Genomic DNA, 13,995 nt, shown 5'->3' with positions numbered 1-13,995 from the left:
CCGGCAGCAAGACAGTAACAGATGATGATCTCTTGTTGAATAGTTAACACACTAAAGAACAACTGATTTCCACTTCTTATCAATGTTCGATCATATGATCAAATGCTAGTAAAAATCTCTTACGTGTGAAAGCTCTTCCAGCCGACTGACCTCCCTTTGTGACTATATTTGTATTTTAGCTAATCCCATACATTATCTTATTTTCATTTGTCGGGAATTTCCTATTCACTATCGTGAGGTTTCAACTAATCTATGTGGCCTCCACATCTTACCAAATTGTTCCATTTTTTTAAGAAAGTGATAGGATTAATTGGGCCCACATGCAATGTCTTTATAAATATTATACCTATAAAAACAATCATTCTATCTGCCTATGGCATCATTGGTAAAATACCTAAACTAGTCGATTAATTTTCATTTTACACTGCCATGAGAGCAAACATGTTATGCATGTGAAGGTGGGGTCAAAAGCATGTGTAGCCCAACCATCTCTTCTCTTTCTTTCAATGCAAGTTGGATTGCATTGATCGTATGTGGACATATGATGTCATATGTATGTGAATTTGTAGCCCTCTTTGTATTGCAAGAAAAACAGTTCTTGAGGAAAAAAATAATAAATTTTAAGGGTATCCTTATAAATTAAAGGTCCTCTCAATAAAACTTGAACTACGGGGTTCATATGTATTCAAACAATGAAAAAGCATGAGATTTTGGAAAAGTTTTTCTCTTCCAAACTTCTCTAGAAAATTCCGGCAATCCAAACGGGGCAGATTTAAAAGGAAAGTTCGATGTGAATAAGACAGAAGTAGGAAAAAGAATCGAGGAAGAAACAAAAGTAGGAGAGAAGGGGAAAAAAGCTAGATCATGTTGGTAAAAGTAAGATATACACAAAAGATACCGGAAAAAGGGAGGACTGAATCAAATCGGTAGGATATCAATCAAACATGTCTGGTAAAAAGATAGGGTATAAAACAAAAGAAACTGGAAAAGTGGGCACTGAACAAACTCATAGCTAGGATATCATTCACTCTGAGAAGATGGAGTTTGTTGTCCACACAAGGTGCTATTGAAATTGTGGAATTCGTCCCTTGTGGGGCCATGTCCTGAAAATCATATTGCTTACATAAAAACAATGGTTAGGATGATGACTCAACTCAATGGTTGGTACCCGCTGGATGAATGGTTCCAATCGGCCACATGTAAGATGTGGGCTTGGACCACCCATTGAGTTGGGTGGGTGAAGTGAACCTCCAAACGGGGCCCTGAACAAACTATCTATCCTTGTGGAAAAACTGTCTTTAATTAGATAGCTTTATTTGGTTTTGCCCTATACGCTTGTTCGGCAACTCTTGGCAAAGCTCCTCATTCTTCCTTTTCCCTTTTCTTTTGGATTTTAAGGCCCTATTCGTTTGAGATTAAGACAACCGATTGTGAGTGCCAAACTTACTATTGGACTTCAATTTTGCACTCAGAATCTGTTGTCATTTGGACTAAAAATTGTGAGCAATTTGAGTCCAATAATCACTTTTTGGACTAATCGATACTACAACCATTCTACGTTGGGACCCGGGTAGAATTTGCCCTTATAAGTTAGCCGTTAAGGGGAGGGTGCCCAAGCCCTTATAAACCCATCCACATCCATTCACTTTCCCATGAGGGGATTATTGCTTTTGCGTGGAACCCAACAATCTCCCACTCCACGTGGAAGAAACGCGGACAATCTCTCCCATTCACGCAAGAGCAACGTGGGAACTACTAAGAGATCTTCCCTAAGGGATTTTCCATCCTTGAAGGCATACAGGGGTTACTGAGATCTTCTCCAAGGGACTTTTTTCGTCTTTAAAGGCACACAAGGGTTACCACGCCTCAAATCTGATACCACTTGTTGGGACCCAGGTAGAAGTCGCCCTTATAAGCTAGCCATTAAGGGGAGGGTGTCCAAGCTCTTATAAGCCCATCCACATCCATTTACGTTTCCCATCATAATCAATTTTGGACTAATAATCAATTCTTGAAATTGTGTTTAATTTTGAGGCCAATAATCAGTTTTGGACTCAAAATCCAAAAAACGAACCAGGCTAAAACAAACAGTGCCATAGCAAAACCACCTTAAACCTGCATTTTCAGGTCACACTTCTTTTTCTATCTGTGGACCCCGATCCGAGAGAGAGCGCGAGGACGTGTGCCCCCACGCGAGTCAGTCTCAGGATCATCCACGTGAATGGAGAGCTCTACCAAGGAACTCTCGAAAGAAGTGCCTCTCACAGCATGAGTGGCGATATAAAAGGTGAGATACCTCTCGATTCGGGGACTAGCCCAGATTAGAGACGTACCTTAAGCAAAGAAGAATCGCCATCCAAGGAAGTGGGCCAAGGATCCCATACTATGCTCTGTTGCAACGGATAACCAGAGATTATAAAAAGAGGGTTCGTGCCTGGTTACGAATTCGGAAGGTCTGAAGAGCACCTCATCCGCCCAAGTGCAAGCACCTGGTCTCTTATGCCATTTGTTATTGATTTTGAAGAGTTTTGGGCGAGAATCATATGAAATGAGAACACAAATCTTCGAGAAGACGTCTATCTAATCATGCATGTCTCGGAGGAATAATAAACACACATAAAAGAAATAAAAGTGTCACCTGAGAATAACTAGGTTATGAATGTCAAACCTAAATTGGTGTCTAAGTTCTGATGAACAAACACATGCATGACACACCAAAAAAGTATAAGGTCTGCGCAATAAAGTAAGAAAACGCTGCAAAACATAGAAAATGACTCGATACCATACAACCCTAAGACTCTAATCTATACCTAGGCCCGAGTCTTTAGATGATCTAATGTTCATCCAAAGAAGCCTACGTATCCCCGCCTCCACGAGAATCAAGGCAACGTAGTTCTTCGCACCTATTCTAAGCTATGATGCCTAAGACATCTAGACCTCTATTCTAGACTCATTCTAAAAGACCGGACTAGTTCTTAAAGCTTCTTGTGTGATTATTTAAATTCCAATGGATTATAGATTTTAAGACACCCTATATGCTCTAACTAAATGCAGGTTAGCCCTAAGCTAATGCAGGTGGTTCCTATAATCTATGTGTAGCTAGGCTGTATATCCTAAGAAAAACAGTAGGATCTATCGCATCTTAGACCTAGTCATCAATTGGCGATGTGGATCGCCAACTGACCGGACGGAGGCGTAAAACTCCTAGCTAGGACTCACTCCTAACTCTAACACAAACAAATAAAACACACAACAAACAAACAACGAACGAAGGAGCAACTCCCGACTCAAAACTCTCTAACTAGGACAACCACCTAACTCTAGAGGAAGATCCTTTCGAAAAAACAATATTTTGAAAGATTTTTGTAATTCTGAAAGATTTAAAATGCTTATTTTTAAAGGTTTGGCTGGACTTAAGATGTGGATCCCAAGCTGCACTACGTACCTCGTGGAAGAGGATCAAGCCAACGTAGTTCGGAAACGATTTTCCTAACTACTCCTAAATGACTCAAGATTTTTGAGATTTTTGGATTTTCAGATGTTTTTGATGTTTTCAAATATTTTTGAAATGTTTTTGTTGTTTTTGACACAAGAGGATATAATCCTATCATCATAAGGGGAGGACAGACTCCTGATATCCCGCAAAGGTTGGACAGCATCCTATGCTTTGCGGGGGGAATGAACAGAATAACAACTCTGCAAGGGTTGGACATCATCCTATACCTTACAAGAGCGGATAGAAAAATACAAGATTTGATGAGAGGTTGGATAAAATCCTAACCCCTATGATGATAGGACTGACTCCTGAAAGAAAGACAGACTCTCTAGCTAAGGACAGACTCCTAGGCTAAGGACTGGCTCTGAAAATAGGATTCTAAGAAGGATGTGCTAATGAGACAAAGCCTGTCTCCTAAAAGAAAATGAGATAAAGAAGGGTGCTAGTGAGACTATCAAGCTAAGATAAAGCTCACAAGTAACAAGGAAAAAGAGAACTTGCGCATATTTAGCAAAGGTAAAACACCCAGCCGGGCCGGACAGCTACCTAGCCCTAGGGTGCAACAAATGTGCAACCCAATACCCATAAGGGTAAGGGGTATGTTGCCAAGCCGAGTAAGGTGTTCTCCCAAAACCAAATGACGCACAAAGAGGGGGTTTAGCAAGAGAATGAGACTGGGTAAGTCTCTTAGACACAGAGGTAGGATAGAGAAAAATGCTAGCAAGACTGGGCAAATCTCCTCAGCATAAGGATGAGACAGAGAAAAATGCTAGCAAGACTGGGCAAGTCTCCTAGGATGGGCTTAGGCTAGCGCCTTCATCGCCCTGCAATGATGAAGGAATTCTAGTATCTAAAGAATTTAACAAAAATCTAAAAGACTGTGTTAGTCTATCAAAGAGAGAAGAAAAGTCTACCAGATAATCACAAATTCTATTTTATTCTTATAAAAATAAATCAAGTACTAACAAAGAAAAATTTTCAATAAAATAATACACGATCTATAGCAATTATAAAATGATAAACAACATTAATTAGTCCAGACCAGCCGCTGGATAGCCTAATAAAGTAAAAAACAATATCAAACACTTCAAAACCAACCACAAACCCCAATACGGGGACTCCAATGAAATCAGATGATGCCAAAGTAATCATCTGATATCAAATACACATGATAATATTTCTAATCCCGCCTTGAGATCAGACAGTACTCATATCGATAATATCGAACAGAGTAGTCATCTGATCTCCTTCTTCCTATTAACAATTTATTTAAATAAATAGGAATGAGTATAAGAAGCTTTGGGATAATCACACCTGAATAATCCATTTATCTTCAGAATCTAACTCAAAACTATAAGATGAAAGAGAAATATTAAATTTCCAACAGATTATAGAAACACATTAAATGATATTTACATCACCCTAAAAGATGGGCTTGGGATAACTCCTTCATCGCCCTTTGCAAAGAAAGGGCTACTAGTGTTTAAATGCATCTAGAAAGACTAAGAACTCTACCTAAAGAAGGAAGAAGGGGAAAGAGGGTACTACCATGTCTAGGTAGATCCCTCTAAATATGGGCTTGGGCTAGCACCTTCATCGCCCTAACATTCCATTCATTTTTATGAAACCACATACCATGTGGTAACACCAACATAATTCCAATCCAGACATGATTGAGTGAAACCAATATTACCCACGATCAAAATACACACTCAGATAGTACAAAAATCTATGTCAATTAATTGTATTATCATGGAACTCCAAAATATTGTAAGTTAATTTTCACACAGTAGGGATTATTTGGAGTATTACTCCAATTTCTGCCGACAATAGCACCAAATACTAGAGGAAATGAAATAAATAACACAAATTATGAACACAACAGTAATTGTCCCAAAGGGAATAGTAGCCAAATCTCATAGAATATAGCAGATGCATAATCATTCAAAATATAACCTAATGTATAAGTAAAATGAGTATTTTTATCATCTTACAATTAGGCACAAATAATTACGGCATTTCCAAAAGGCTGTATTACTACTGAACATGACAGGGTAATTAAATGACTTTCATTTTCAACTCTCATCACTAAACCATTTTCAAGAACTATTACACTCCTTATCTTAGTCACAACACCATAAAGATAATAAGCACAAATTTCATTTCAGCACAGTATACTACAAGAATTTTTATTTTAGCACATGAATATAAAATTAATTCATCCTCCCTGTTCCTTCATAGACTTCAAAACATGACAGTAAAACCTTTCCTTTGTAACCATTATGTAAATCATGTGATGCTAATTACATCAGTAATCATATATGTCTCAGCTATTGCGAAGACACCTTGATACTCCATTACCATCAACCAAAGTAATAAACAGATTATGATCATCATTCTGGCGATTAATAATCATAATATTATTAGTATCCAAGTGATCAATTTGTGAACATAAAATTACAAATCAGACATCGAAACTGAATTCCAGGACAGAGACAATATTGAAAGTGATGAAACTTTTCAGATAAGAGGCAGATAATAAAATCAAATAAAAATCCAAAAATCCTAACTGTGATTATAAGCGATTAAATCATTAACCTACAAGAGTATAAGATTATATAACTAAAAGTCAAATTCTCATTCCACATGTATCTAGTGATCTAAAACATAAAACACACTATAAGATGAACAATCGAGCTTCAGAAATAATGAAACTATCACATCTAGATTCCTATTGAAACCAAATTATACGCATTTTCAAAACACAAATTGAAGAGAATTTCGAAACTCACCTCAATAGAAGAACTAACTGAAGCTTGACTTGTCTATGATCCTTTGATGTGCACTCCTTGCTCCCTTTCTTGAATCTGAACTTGCTCTTTCCTGCTTTACCGGACGGAAAACCAAAACTTGATCGGATTTTTGCCAGAGTTTGACCGGAATCTTAGAAAAGATGACCGATCGGTTAGGGTTTAGGGTCTAGATCTGAGAGATAGGGAGTGAGAGGAGAGGTTAGGAATAGCTGAGAATAGAAACTAGATCCGGCCGGCATGGGGGATCCTGTCGGAGAAGACGATTTTTGGAGTTTGACCGGAATCCGATTGGATTGATCGGAGAAATAGCCAGAGAAGATCGAAAAAATGGAAGAAGATAGGGGATGGAAGAGTGCGGTGGCTAGCCGGAAAACATAGATCGATCGGAGAAGAAAGCTACCAAAACCCCCTTCTCCCTCTCTGCGATTTTAGAAAGAAACCCTAACTTGCTTGAGAAGGATCGATTAGAGAGAAAATCAAGATAAGGAATTACAAGAATGGCTAGCCGGAACTCCGACGAGCTCATCGGAGAAGACGATCGGCGATCGAAGTTAAGGTTTTGAACAGATCCCTTCTCCCTTGATCTCTCTCATTCTCTCTTTCTCTGCAGATCCTCCTCCTCCAATCAGATTTTTTTGTTGTTGTTGAAATCAATGAGAAAATTCAGCTGGATTCCGTTGGCCGGCGGCGAGTGATGACCGGAGAAGGTGATCTCTGCTCTCTCTCTCTCTCTCTCTCTCTCTCTCTCTGTTTCCAAAATTTTTTCCCAAAAATGAGAATTCCTCTCTGCATACGAATTTTTTCATTTTTATAAGGAAAAGGGGAATTGATAATAGCACTATCATTTGATGGGCGCGCGGAAAACTGCTATGGCGCGCCCGTCAAATTTGTCTCATTCGGCCCAGGTTCGGCCTCGGCCAGGATAATCCACCCCCCTTTTTCTGGTTTACACTATGGTCTTCTCGCGGTTCGTTCGCTAGGCAAACGCACTCCGATTTCGACGAAATTTTATGGGGACCTAGCCGGGACCTTGACCTAGCTTGGTAAGAAATTTGGGGTCCTATCTCATTCATTTGATGGGATTTTGCTCAAACTTGGAGGGTTTAGGGCACGGTCAAAATGGGGTGTCTACACTATCATAGGCCTTGTTTGGATTGAAGGAATTTTTTGAAAAGATTGGAAAGGGAAATATTTCTAAAATTTCCTACTTTTTCAACTCACGGAAAAAAGATAATTGGAACCAACCATATTCAATTCTAACTAAGAAGGACCATCAATTTATGATAATATCCCTCTAAATTAAGCATAATCATATTAATTCCCTCTAAATCATGGAAAGAAAAAAAAATCTCCCAAGAAAAAAAATTCCATCAAAAATGTTTTTCTTGCAATTCAAATTGGGCAAAGACTCGTAGTACATTTTGTTAACATAGGCATGTTCGTGACTAAATGGGTCCCACCTTGGCTGAAATAAATCTGTTTAGATAGTTGTTATTTTTAGATATGCTCTCTAGTTGTTTAGTATAGTAGGAGTCTTAGAGATGAGGGTTATCTAGATTAGGGGTTTTCTATAAATAACATCTACGTAGCCTTTCTTAAATTCAATGAAGAAATTTATTTAAAAAAACGTGTCTTTCTGCACAAAGGAGGACCGACGCTTCCCTTGAAGTGGGTCGAGAAGTTGATCTTCCCTCTAAGAAGATCAAATGCGTAGCGAATTAGTTTAGGTTTGTAACAATTGGTATCAGAACGGTCGATCCTACAACATGGGAGACTGCGGGTTCCATGTGTGATGAGGTTTGGAAGATCAATGTACTTGTTTTGAAATTGATGGAAGAACACCAACGATTTATGGAAGGCTTGGACAAAATCGGTGTAGTGATGATCGAAGAAATACGCAAAGAAATGTAAAGTTGAAACTTGATAAAACTAATGTTCGTGTAGAGAAAAGTGAGAGAATTGATGCCGACAAAGATGAAAAATCTTATTGCTTTTTATGTTTGACCATAACGAATTTTTAAGGTGGAGTGCAAAGGATCACAACCATTGGTTTTGAAGATGGGAGTCCAGCGTTATTTGTATTGCTCAACAAAATCATGCACAATACGATTTTGGGACCCCCGGTAGAATAAATTATTTTCTTCAATAATCCAACCTTGAGAACAAGGTTGATTTCAAGGCAGGTGGAATCTACTTAGATATTTGTTATTTTTAAATATGCTCTCTAGTTGTTTAGTAAATGTAGGAGTATTAGAGATAGGGGTTATCTAGATGAGGGGTTTTATATAAATAACATGTATGTAGCCTTTCTTAAATTCAATGAAGAAATTTATCCCAAAAATGTTGTCTTGTGCTCAAATGAGGACTTGGCATATCTATTTGGGTCGCGACAAGGTATCACCAACCTGTCACAGTAATTCTACCTTCACAATTGTGAAAAAGAGGAAGAGAGGTTTTGCAATTCAATAAGGTGGGAAGAATAATAGATCTCGTTATCTCATGGATGTTACACTGTTGGAGAGTTGCACCAAGAGCAGGGTGTATGGTGTAGCTGCTGTCGTTTGTCACAAACCTTCTGAAAGGGCACGTCTCTTCTTCCTGTCGTCTCCTACTTTTCGGATTCCAATCCCAGAATCAGACGATTCTACTCCGACATATTTTCTACACTTTTGTTTGTTTCTCATTTATGAAGAAAAAATCCAAACTAAAAGGACCACCCAATTACTTGTACTCCCCAAACAAACAGTGTAAAAATAATAATACAGAAAACCCTTTTATGTTGGGAGGAATAACACAAATGCCACTCCCCCAATAATGAAATTTCATACATGTGGACACAAAATGGCAGTACATGTTACACAGATGATAAGTCCAAAAGTACTATTTATAGTGGCCTTGGCGGCATCTTTTCTGCATTGGAATTGAAGGGAAGAGATGGCAAAGATGGAGGAAGTAAGGAAGGAAGAAGGAAATGAAACACATAAGAGAAAAAAAGGAGGGCTTAGAACAATGCCCTTCATCTTTGGTAACTTTTTACATATGAGTCACATATTAGTAATATTATAGCTTTTTCTCTTCTTCTTTGATTTGATTTTGGTTTGTTGGTTTGCAGCAAATGAAGTTTGTGAGAAATTGGCAGTGGTTGGTTTTGGAACTAACATGATAAGTTACTTAACCCGAGAACTACACATGCCTCTAACAAAGGCAGCCAACACACTCACCAACTTCAGTGGGACTGCAAGCTTGACGCCGTTGATGGGAGCCTTCATCGCCGATTCCTTTGCCGGTCGCTTTTGGACGATAACCGTAGCCTCGATGATATATCAGATAGTTAAGAGCTACACCTATATCATTTCTTCTTCTTTTTTTTTAAATTTTTTTTTCTTTAGCTTCCATGAAGAATAACAAGCTTAAGATAGAACACCCGGTAGAGATTTTTCTTTTCTCAAAGATTGTGAGAAATCTCTATTGGTTTCTAGGAAAATTTTATGGTTATGTTTAATTATCCACTATAGTCTGTAAACGTGTTTGGGTCATCTTCCTCTTATGAGATTTCTATATTTTTTAAAGACAAAAAGAGTAGTATTATGGCTATTCATAAAGAAAGGTGGGTATTTTTGTATTTATTCATGAAAAAACAAAGGTTAAAGCCTCAAATTAATAGGAGTCGTCTAAAAAAACTTATTAGGATAGCTTGGAAAACTTGGGATCATCTAGGAAAACTTGGGGTTGTTCCAAACATATTTCTATGCTTTATATGACCTGAGGCCAGAAAAGTCTTTTGGACTGTACGGTGCCATACTTAATTTAAGGAATAAAATCCAATTTTGGAAGAAATTCCCATTTTTTATCTTCTAAAACTGACATCAATTTGGCAAAAACAAGGTGGAAATCTCATTTCCCTACGCCTTAACCAGACTATAATTTGTGCAAATTATATGCAACAGGGTATGATAAGCTTGACCATGTCGGCAGTTCTACCAAAGTTCAGGCCACCACCATGCACCGGCAACCTGCCATGCCAAGAAGCGGCACCATGGCAGCTCTATATTCTCTACGCGTCATTACTGCTAACAGCGCTCGGATCCGGCGGAATCCGGCCCTGCGTGGTGGCGTTTGGGGCCGATCAATTTGATGAAACGGACCCCATTCAGAAGACTAGAACTTGGAATTTCTTCAATTGGTATTATTTTTGCATGGGCCTTTCGATCCTCCTAGCCGTAACGGTTATAGTCTATATACAGGAGAATATTGGATGGGGATGGGGCCTTGGGATCCCTACTATTGCCATGTTTCTCTCTATTATCACCTTCATAGTTGGTTACCCTCTTTATCGGACCTTTGATCCGTGTGGTAGTCCATTCACCCGCTTGGTTCAGGTGGTTGTTGCTGCCTTTAGGAAGAGGAATTTGCCTATGGTTTCGGATCCGAACTTGCTTTATGAGAACGATAAGCTCGATGCCTCCATATCAGCCACCGGAAAGCTTCTTCATACTAACCAGTTAACGTAATTCTCTTTCTTTTCAATCCCTTTAATCTGAATTAATTTCCTCTGCATATCAAACATAGTGGTGAAACTCTCTGCTGAGTTGACTTGACTCGCCAATAAAACGAGTTGACTCACTAACAACTCGACGGAGTTGAAAAAAACGTAAAATGAACACATGGTTTTAAATATACGGCCAGTATATTGAATGAACCCAAAAGAGGAATAGCAAAGCTCATATCATATTCTTTGTAAAACATCCTCTCTCTTTTTTCTGTCAAACTTAAGGGCCTGTTTAGCAACATCGAAAAAGTTTTCTTGAAAGTTTTTTTTCCTTATAAATGAAATTTCCATTGTTTGGTAATCTATTTTTTATGTAAAATTTTTCCCTAAAAAAAATCCACACACGTTTTTTTTTTTTGAAATAGCAATTTGTATTGATTTGTATTAAATGACGAGGGAGCGCCCGAGAAGAGGCAACCAAGAGAACAAAAACAAGAAAGAAGAAACAGGGAAGAAGAATAAAAGATACAACAAAAATAACAAAATTATACTACGGGGGAAGATGATCGAACCAGAGAATATTCTCCCTCTCAACTCCCTGCTTGGCTAACACATCCGTCTTTTCGTTTGCCGACCTTCAAACGTGATTAAAGACAATAGCCAAAGCCGCAACAAAATCCTCAATTTCATCAAATAACGCCAAAAAACCACACATGCTATAGTTGTGATTTTTTACTGGAAAATATTTCCACTTTATTTTTTAAAGGACTTTTTCCATTAAATAATTTTCAGCATCGCCAAAAAAAATTCTATTAAAGCTTTGTTTATATTGTAAGATATTTTTGGACAAGTTTGGAAAGCAAAATATTTCTAAATTTTATTATGTTTTTTCACACCCATAAAAGATGATTTGAGATTCAATATTTACTTAGCAGGACCATTGATTTATGATAATATCCCTCTAAATTAACCACAATCATATCATTCCCCTTCGAATTGTAAAAAGAAAATTTTTTCCTCAGAAAAGGTGACTTGAGATTCAATATTTACTTAGCGGGACCATCAATTTATGATATATAATCTCCCTCTAAATTAACCATAATCAAATCATTCCCCTTTAAATTGTAGAAAGAAATAATTTTCCCAAGAAAATATTTATTTTCCATCAGAAATATTTTTCTTGGATTCCAAAAATCGAGATAATTTTTCTTGGCTCATCCACTGCGAGAACGAGAACGGTTGCGGAATGTGCCCCTAGGATTTGGTAAGAATTTGAATGGTAGTCAAGTTTTTAAAGTGTCGTACCAAACAATTGACTCGGGCGAGTCTAACGAAGTTTTTGAGGTATTATTGACTTGACTCAGCCAGAACTGAGTTAACTCAAATGAGTGAATGATTGGTAAGTCAAGTTTTTAAATGTGCATCTTGTGTGCTGCAGCTTTTTGGATAAGGCAGCCATTGTAACAAACGAAGAAGCAATAAAATGCCTATCACCGGAAACAACCCCCAACCTATGGAGATTGAACACGGTTCACAGGGTGGAGGAATTGAAATCGGTTATCCGAATGGGACCGATATGGGGGGCCGGAATCCTAGCAATAACGGCGGCGGCACAACAAGGCACCTTCTTTCTGCAACAAGCGAGGACCATGAACAGGCATCTCACCCCTTCCTTTGAAATCCCGCCAGGGTCCATGTCGGTCTTCACCATGCTCTCCATGCTCATCACAGTCTCCCTCTATGACCGCATCCTCATTCCCACCGCTCGCCGCTTGACCGGTCTCAACCGTGGAATCACTTTCCTCCAACGAATGGGGGTCGGCTTCGCCATATTGGTATCGTGAAACAATCAATTGCTCCGAATGCTTAAGCTATTAGAGTTGGTGTTATTTAATCATTTGTACTTTAACACTCCCCCTCATGTGTGCCAATCTTTTCATTTGGATTGGCTGGGCACGTGAAATTTTTAATATGGAGTTATTGGGTTTTGAACCTGTACACTTGAAAATTTTAATATCGAGTTATTAGGTTTTGAACCCGTGCCGTGAGGCAATAGCTCTGATACCACGTGAAACAACCAATTGCTCCAAAAGCTTAAGCTATTACAGTTGGTGTTATTTAATCATTTATACTTCAACAGGTACCGGCCATGCTCGTGGCCAGCTTTGTCGAGATCAAGCGGAAGCAGGTTGCGGCCGATCATGGCCTCCTTGATAACCCACATGCTATCATCCCCATCTCGGTTTTTTGGCTTGTTCCCCAATATGGCCTATTTGGGATTGGGGAGGCATTCATGTCGATTGGACACTTGGAATTCTTCTACGATCAGTCGCCGGAGAGTATGAGGAGCACGGCGGCCGCTCTCTTCTGGACCTCCATCTCAGCCGGGAGCTACGTTAGTACCTTCTTAGTTTCCATAGTCCACAAGACTACAGAATGGCTTCCTAATAACAATCTTAACAGGGGGAGGCTGGAGTACTTCTATTGGTTGATCACAGTGTTGCAGGTTGTCAATCTAGTCTATTATGTGATGTGTGCCAAATTGTACACTCTCAAGCCCTTACAAGTAAGGCCCAAGGAGGAAGCTGGAGAAGTAGAGCTTGGGAACCGGGTGTAACTACATGTAGTGTCTAGACCTTTTTTTCTTTTTGCTGTTTACGGATGTATCATATTGTGTAAAAAATATAAGGGCGGAGGTCATGTATTCTTATTGACTGAGAGGTAAGATTTAATAAATACCAACTTAGAGAGTATGAAATATGAAGGATTAAGTTGAACAGTGTATGTTCTTAATTTCGTTTTTGGTGAGTTGACTGCCCTAGTTCTGGGTTGGGGTAAGGAGCTTAAGCTAGGGGATTTGATGGCAGGATCCATGACCTATTCGGATCCAAAAGTAACCCTGTAACCGGACATGACCTAAGATTCTGGTCTTTCATTTTGTGGACTAAACCTAATGATTTGAGTTGGCCCATGAACTCTCCTAGCTTAAATTAAAACCCTCAGAAAACAATTCTTTTAAATAACCCAGAATATTTCTGTTCTACCTTGGAGAGTGCAATTTGTCTGGGCTGGATCGGCTTATGGATCAGTGGGCTTGTGGCACTCTCGGTTGGGCTTGAGCCCAATGTTTTGGCTATAGAAGGATGGCCTTCTAGTCTGTTGGGGTCTATTTGTTTTGGATTTTGAGAATTGAGTTC

At 38.8% G+C, this 13,995-nt stretch overlaps 1 protein-coding gene across 1 annotated transcript; it reads left to right on the top strand.

Moving 5' to 3' along the window:
• Nucleotides 1-9,177: 9,177 nt before the first annotated feature.
• LOC143877811 (protein NRT1/ PTR FAMILY 3.1-like) lies at nucleotides 9,178-13,575 on the top strand. Its single transcript, XM_077380052.1, has 5 exons — nucleotides 9,178-9,334; nucleotides 9,422-9,639; nucleotides 10,257-10,816; nucleotides 12,237-12,633; nucleotides 12,939-13,575. Exons 1-5 carry the CDS (start codon nucleotides 9,244-9,246, stop codon nucleotides 13,413-13,415), a joined length of 1,743 nt encoding a protein of 580 aa, XP_077236167.1. The 5' UTR covers nucleotides 9,178-9,243; the 3' UTR covers nucleotides 13,416-13,575.
• The last annotated feature ends 420 nt before the right edge of the window (nucleotides 13,576-13,995 follow it).

This window comes from Tasmannia lanceolata, unplaced genomic scaffold (assembly GCF_043159265.1).
Source record: "Tasmannia lanceolata isolate RefF3 unplaced genomic scaffold, GAP_Taslan_0.1 ptg000005l, whole genome shotgun sequence".
NCBI lineage: Eukaryota > Viridiplantae > Streptophyta > Magnoliopsida > Canellales > Winteraceae > Tasmannia > Tasmannia lanceolata.
Note: the sequence above shows the minus strand (reverse complement) of the source record. Positions and strands in the feature narration are given on the sequence as shown.

Bases quoted from the DNA above. Each gene is read 5' to 3' on its own strand.
- LOC143877811 (XM_077380052.1), top strand. From the start codon at position 9,244: ATGGCAAAGATGGAGGAAGTAAGGAAGGAAGAAGGAAATGAAACACAT. The intron at 9,640-10,256 runs GTTAAGAGCTAC...TATATGCAACAG, and splicing joins CCTCGATGATATATCAGATA to GGTATGATAAGCTTGACCAT. The intron at 10,817-12,236 runs GTAATTCTCTTT...TGTGTGCTGCAG, and splicing joins CTTCATACTAACCAGTTAAC to CTTTTTGGATAAGGCAGCCA.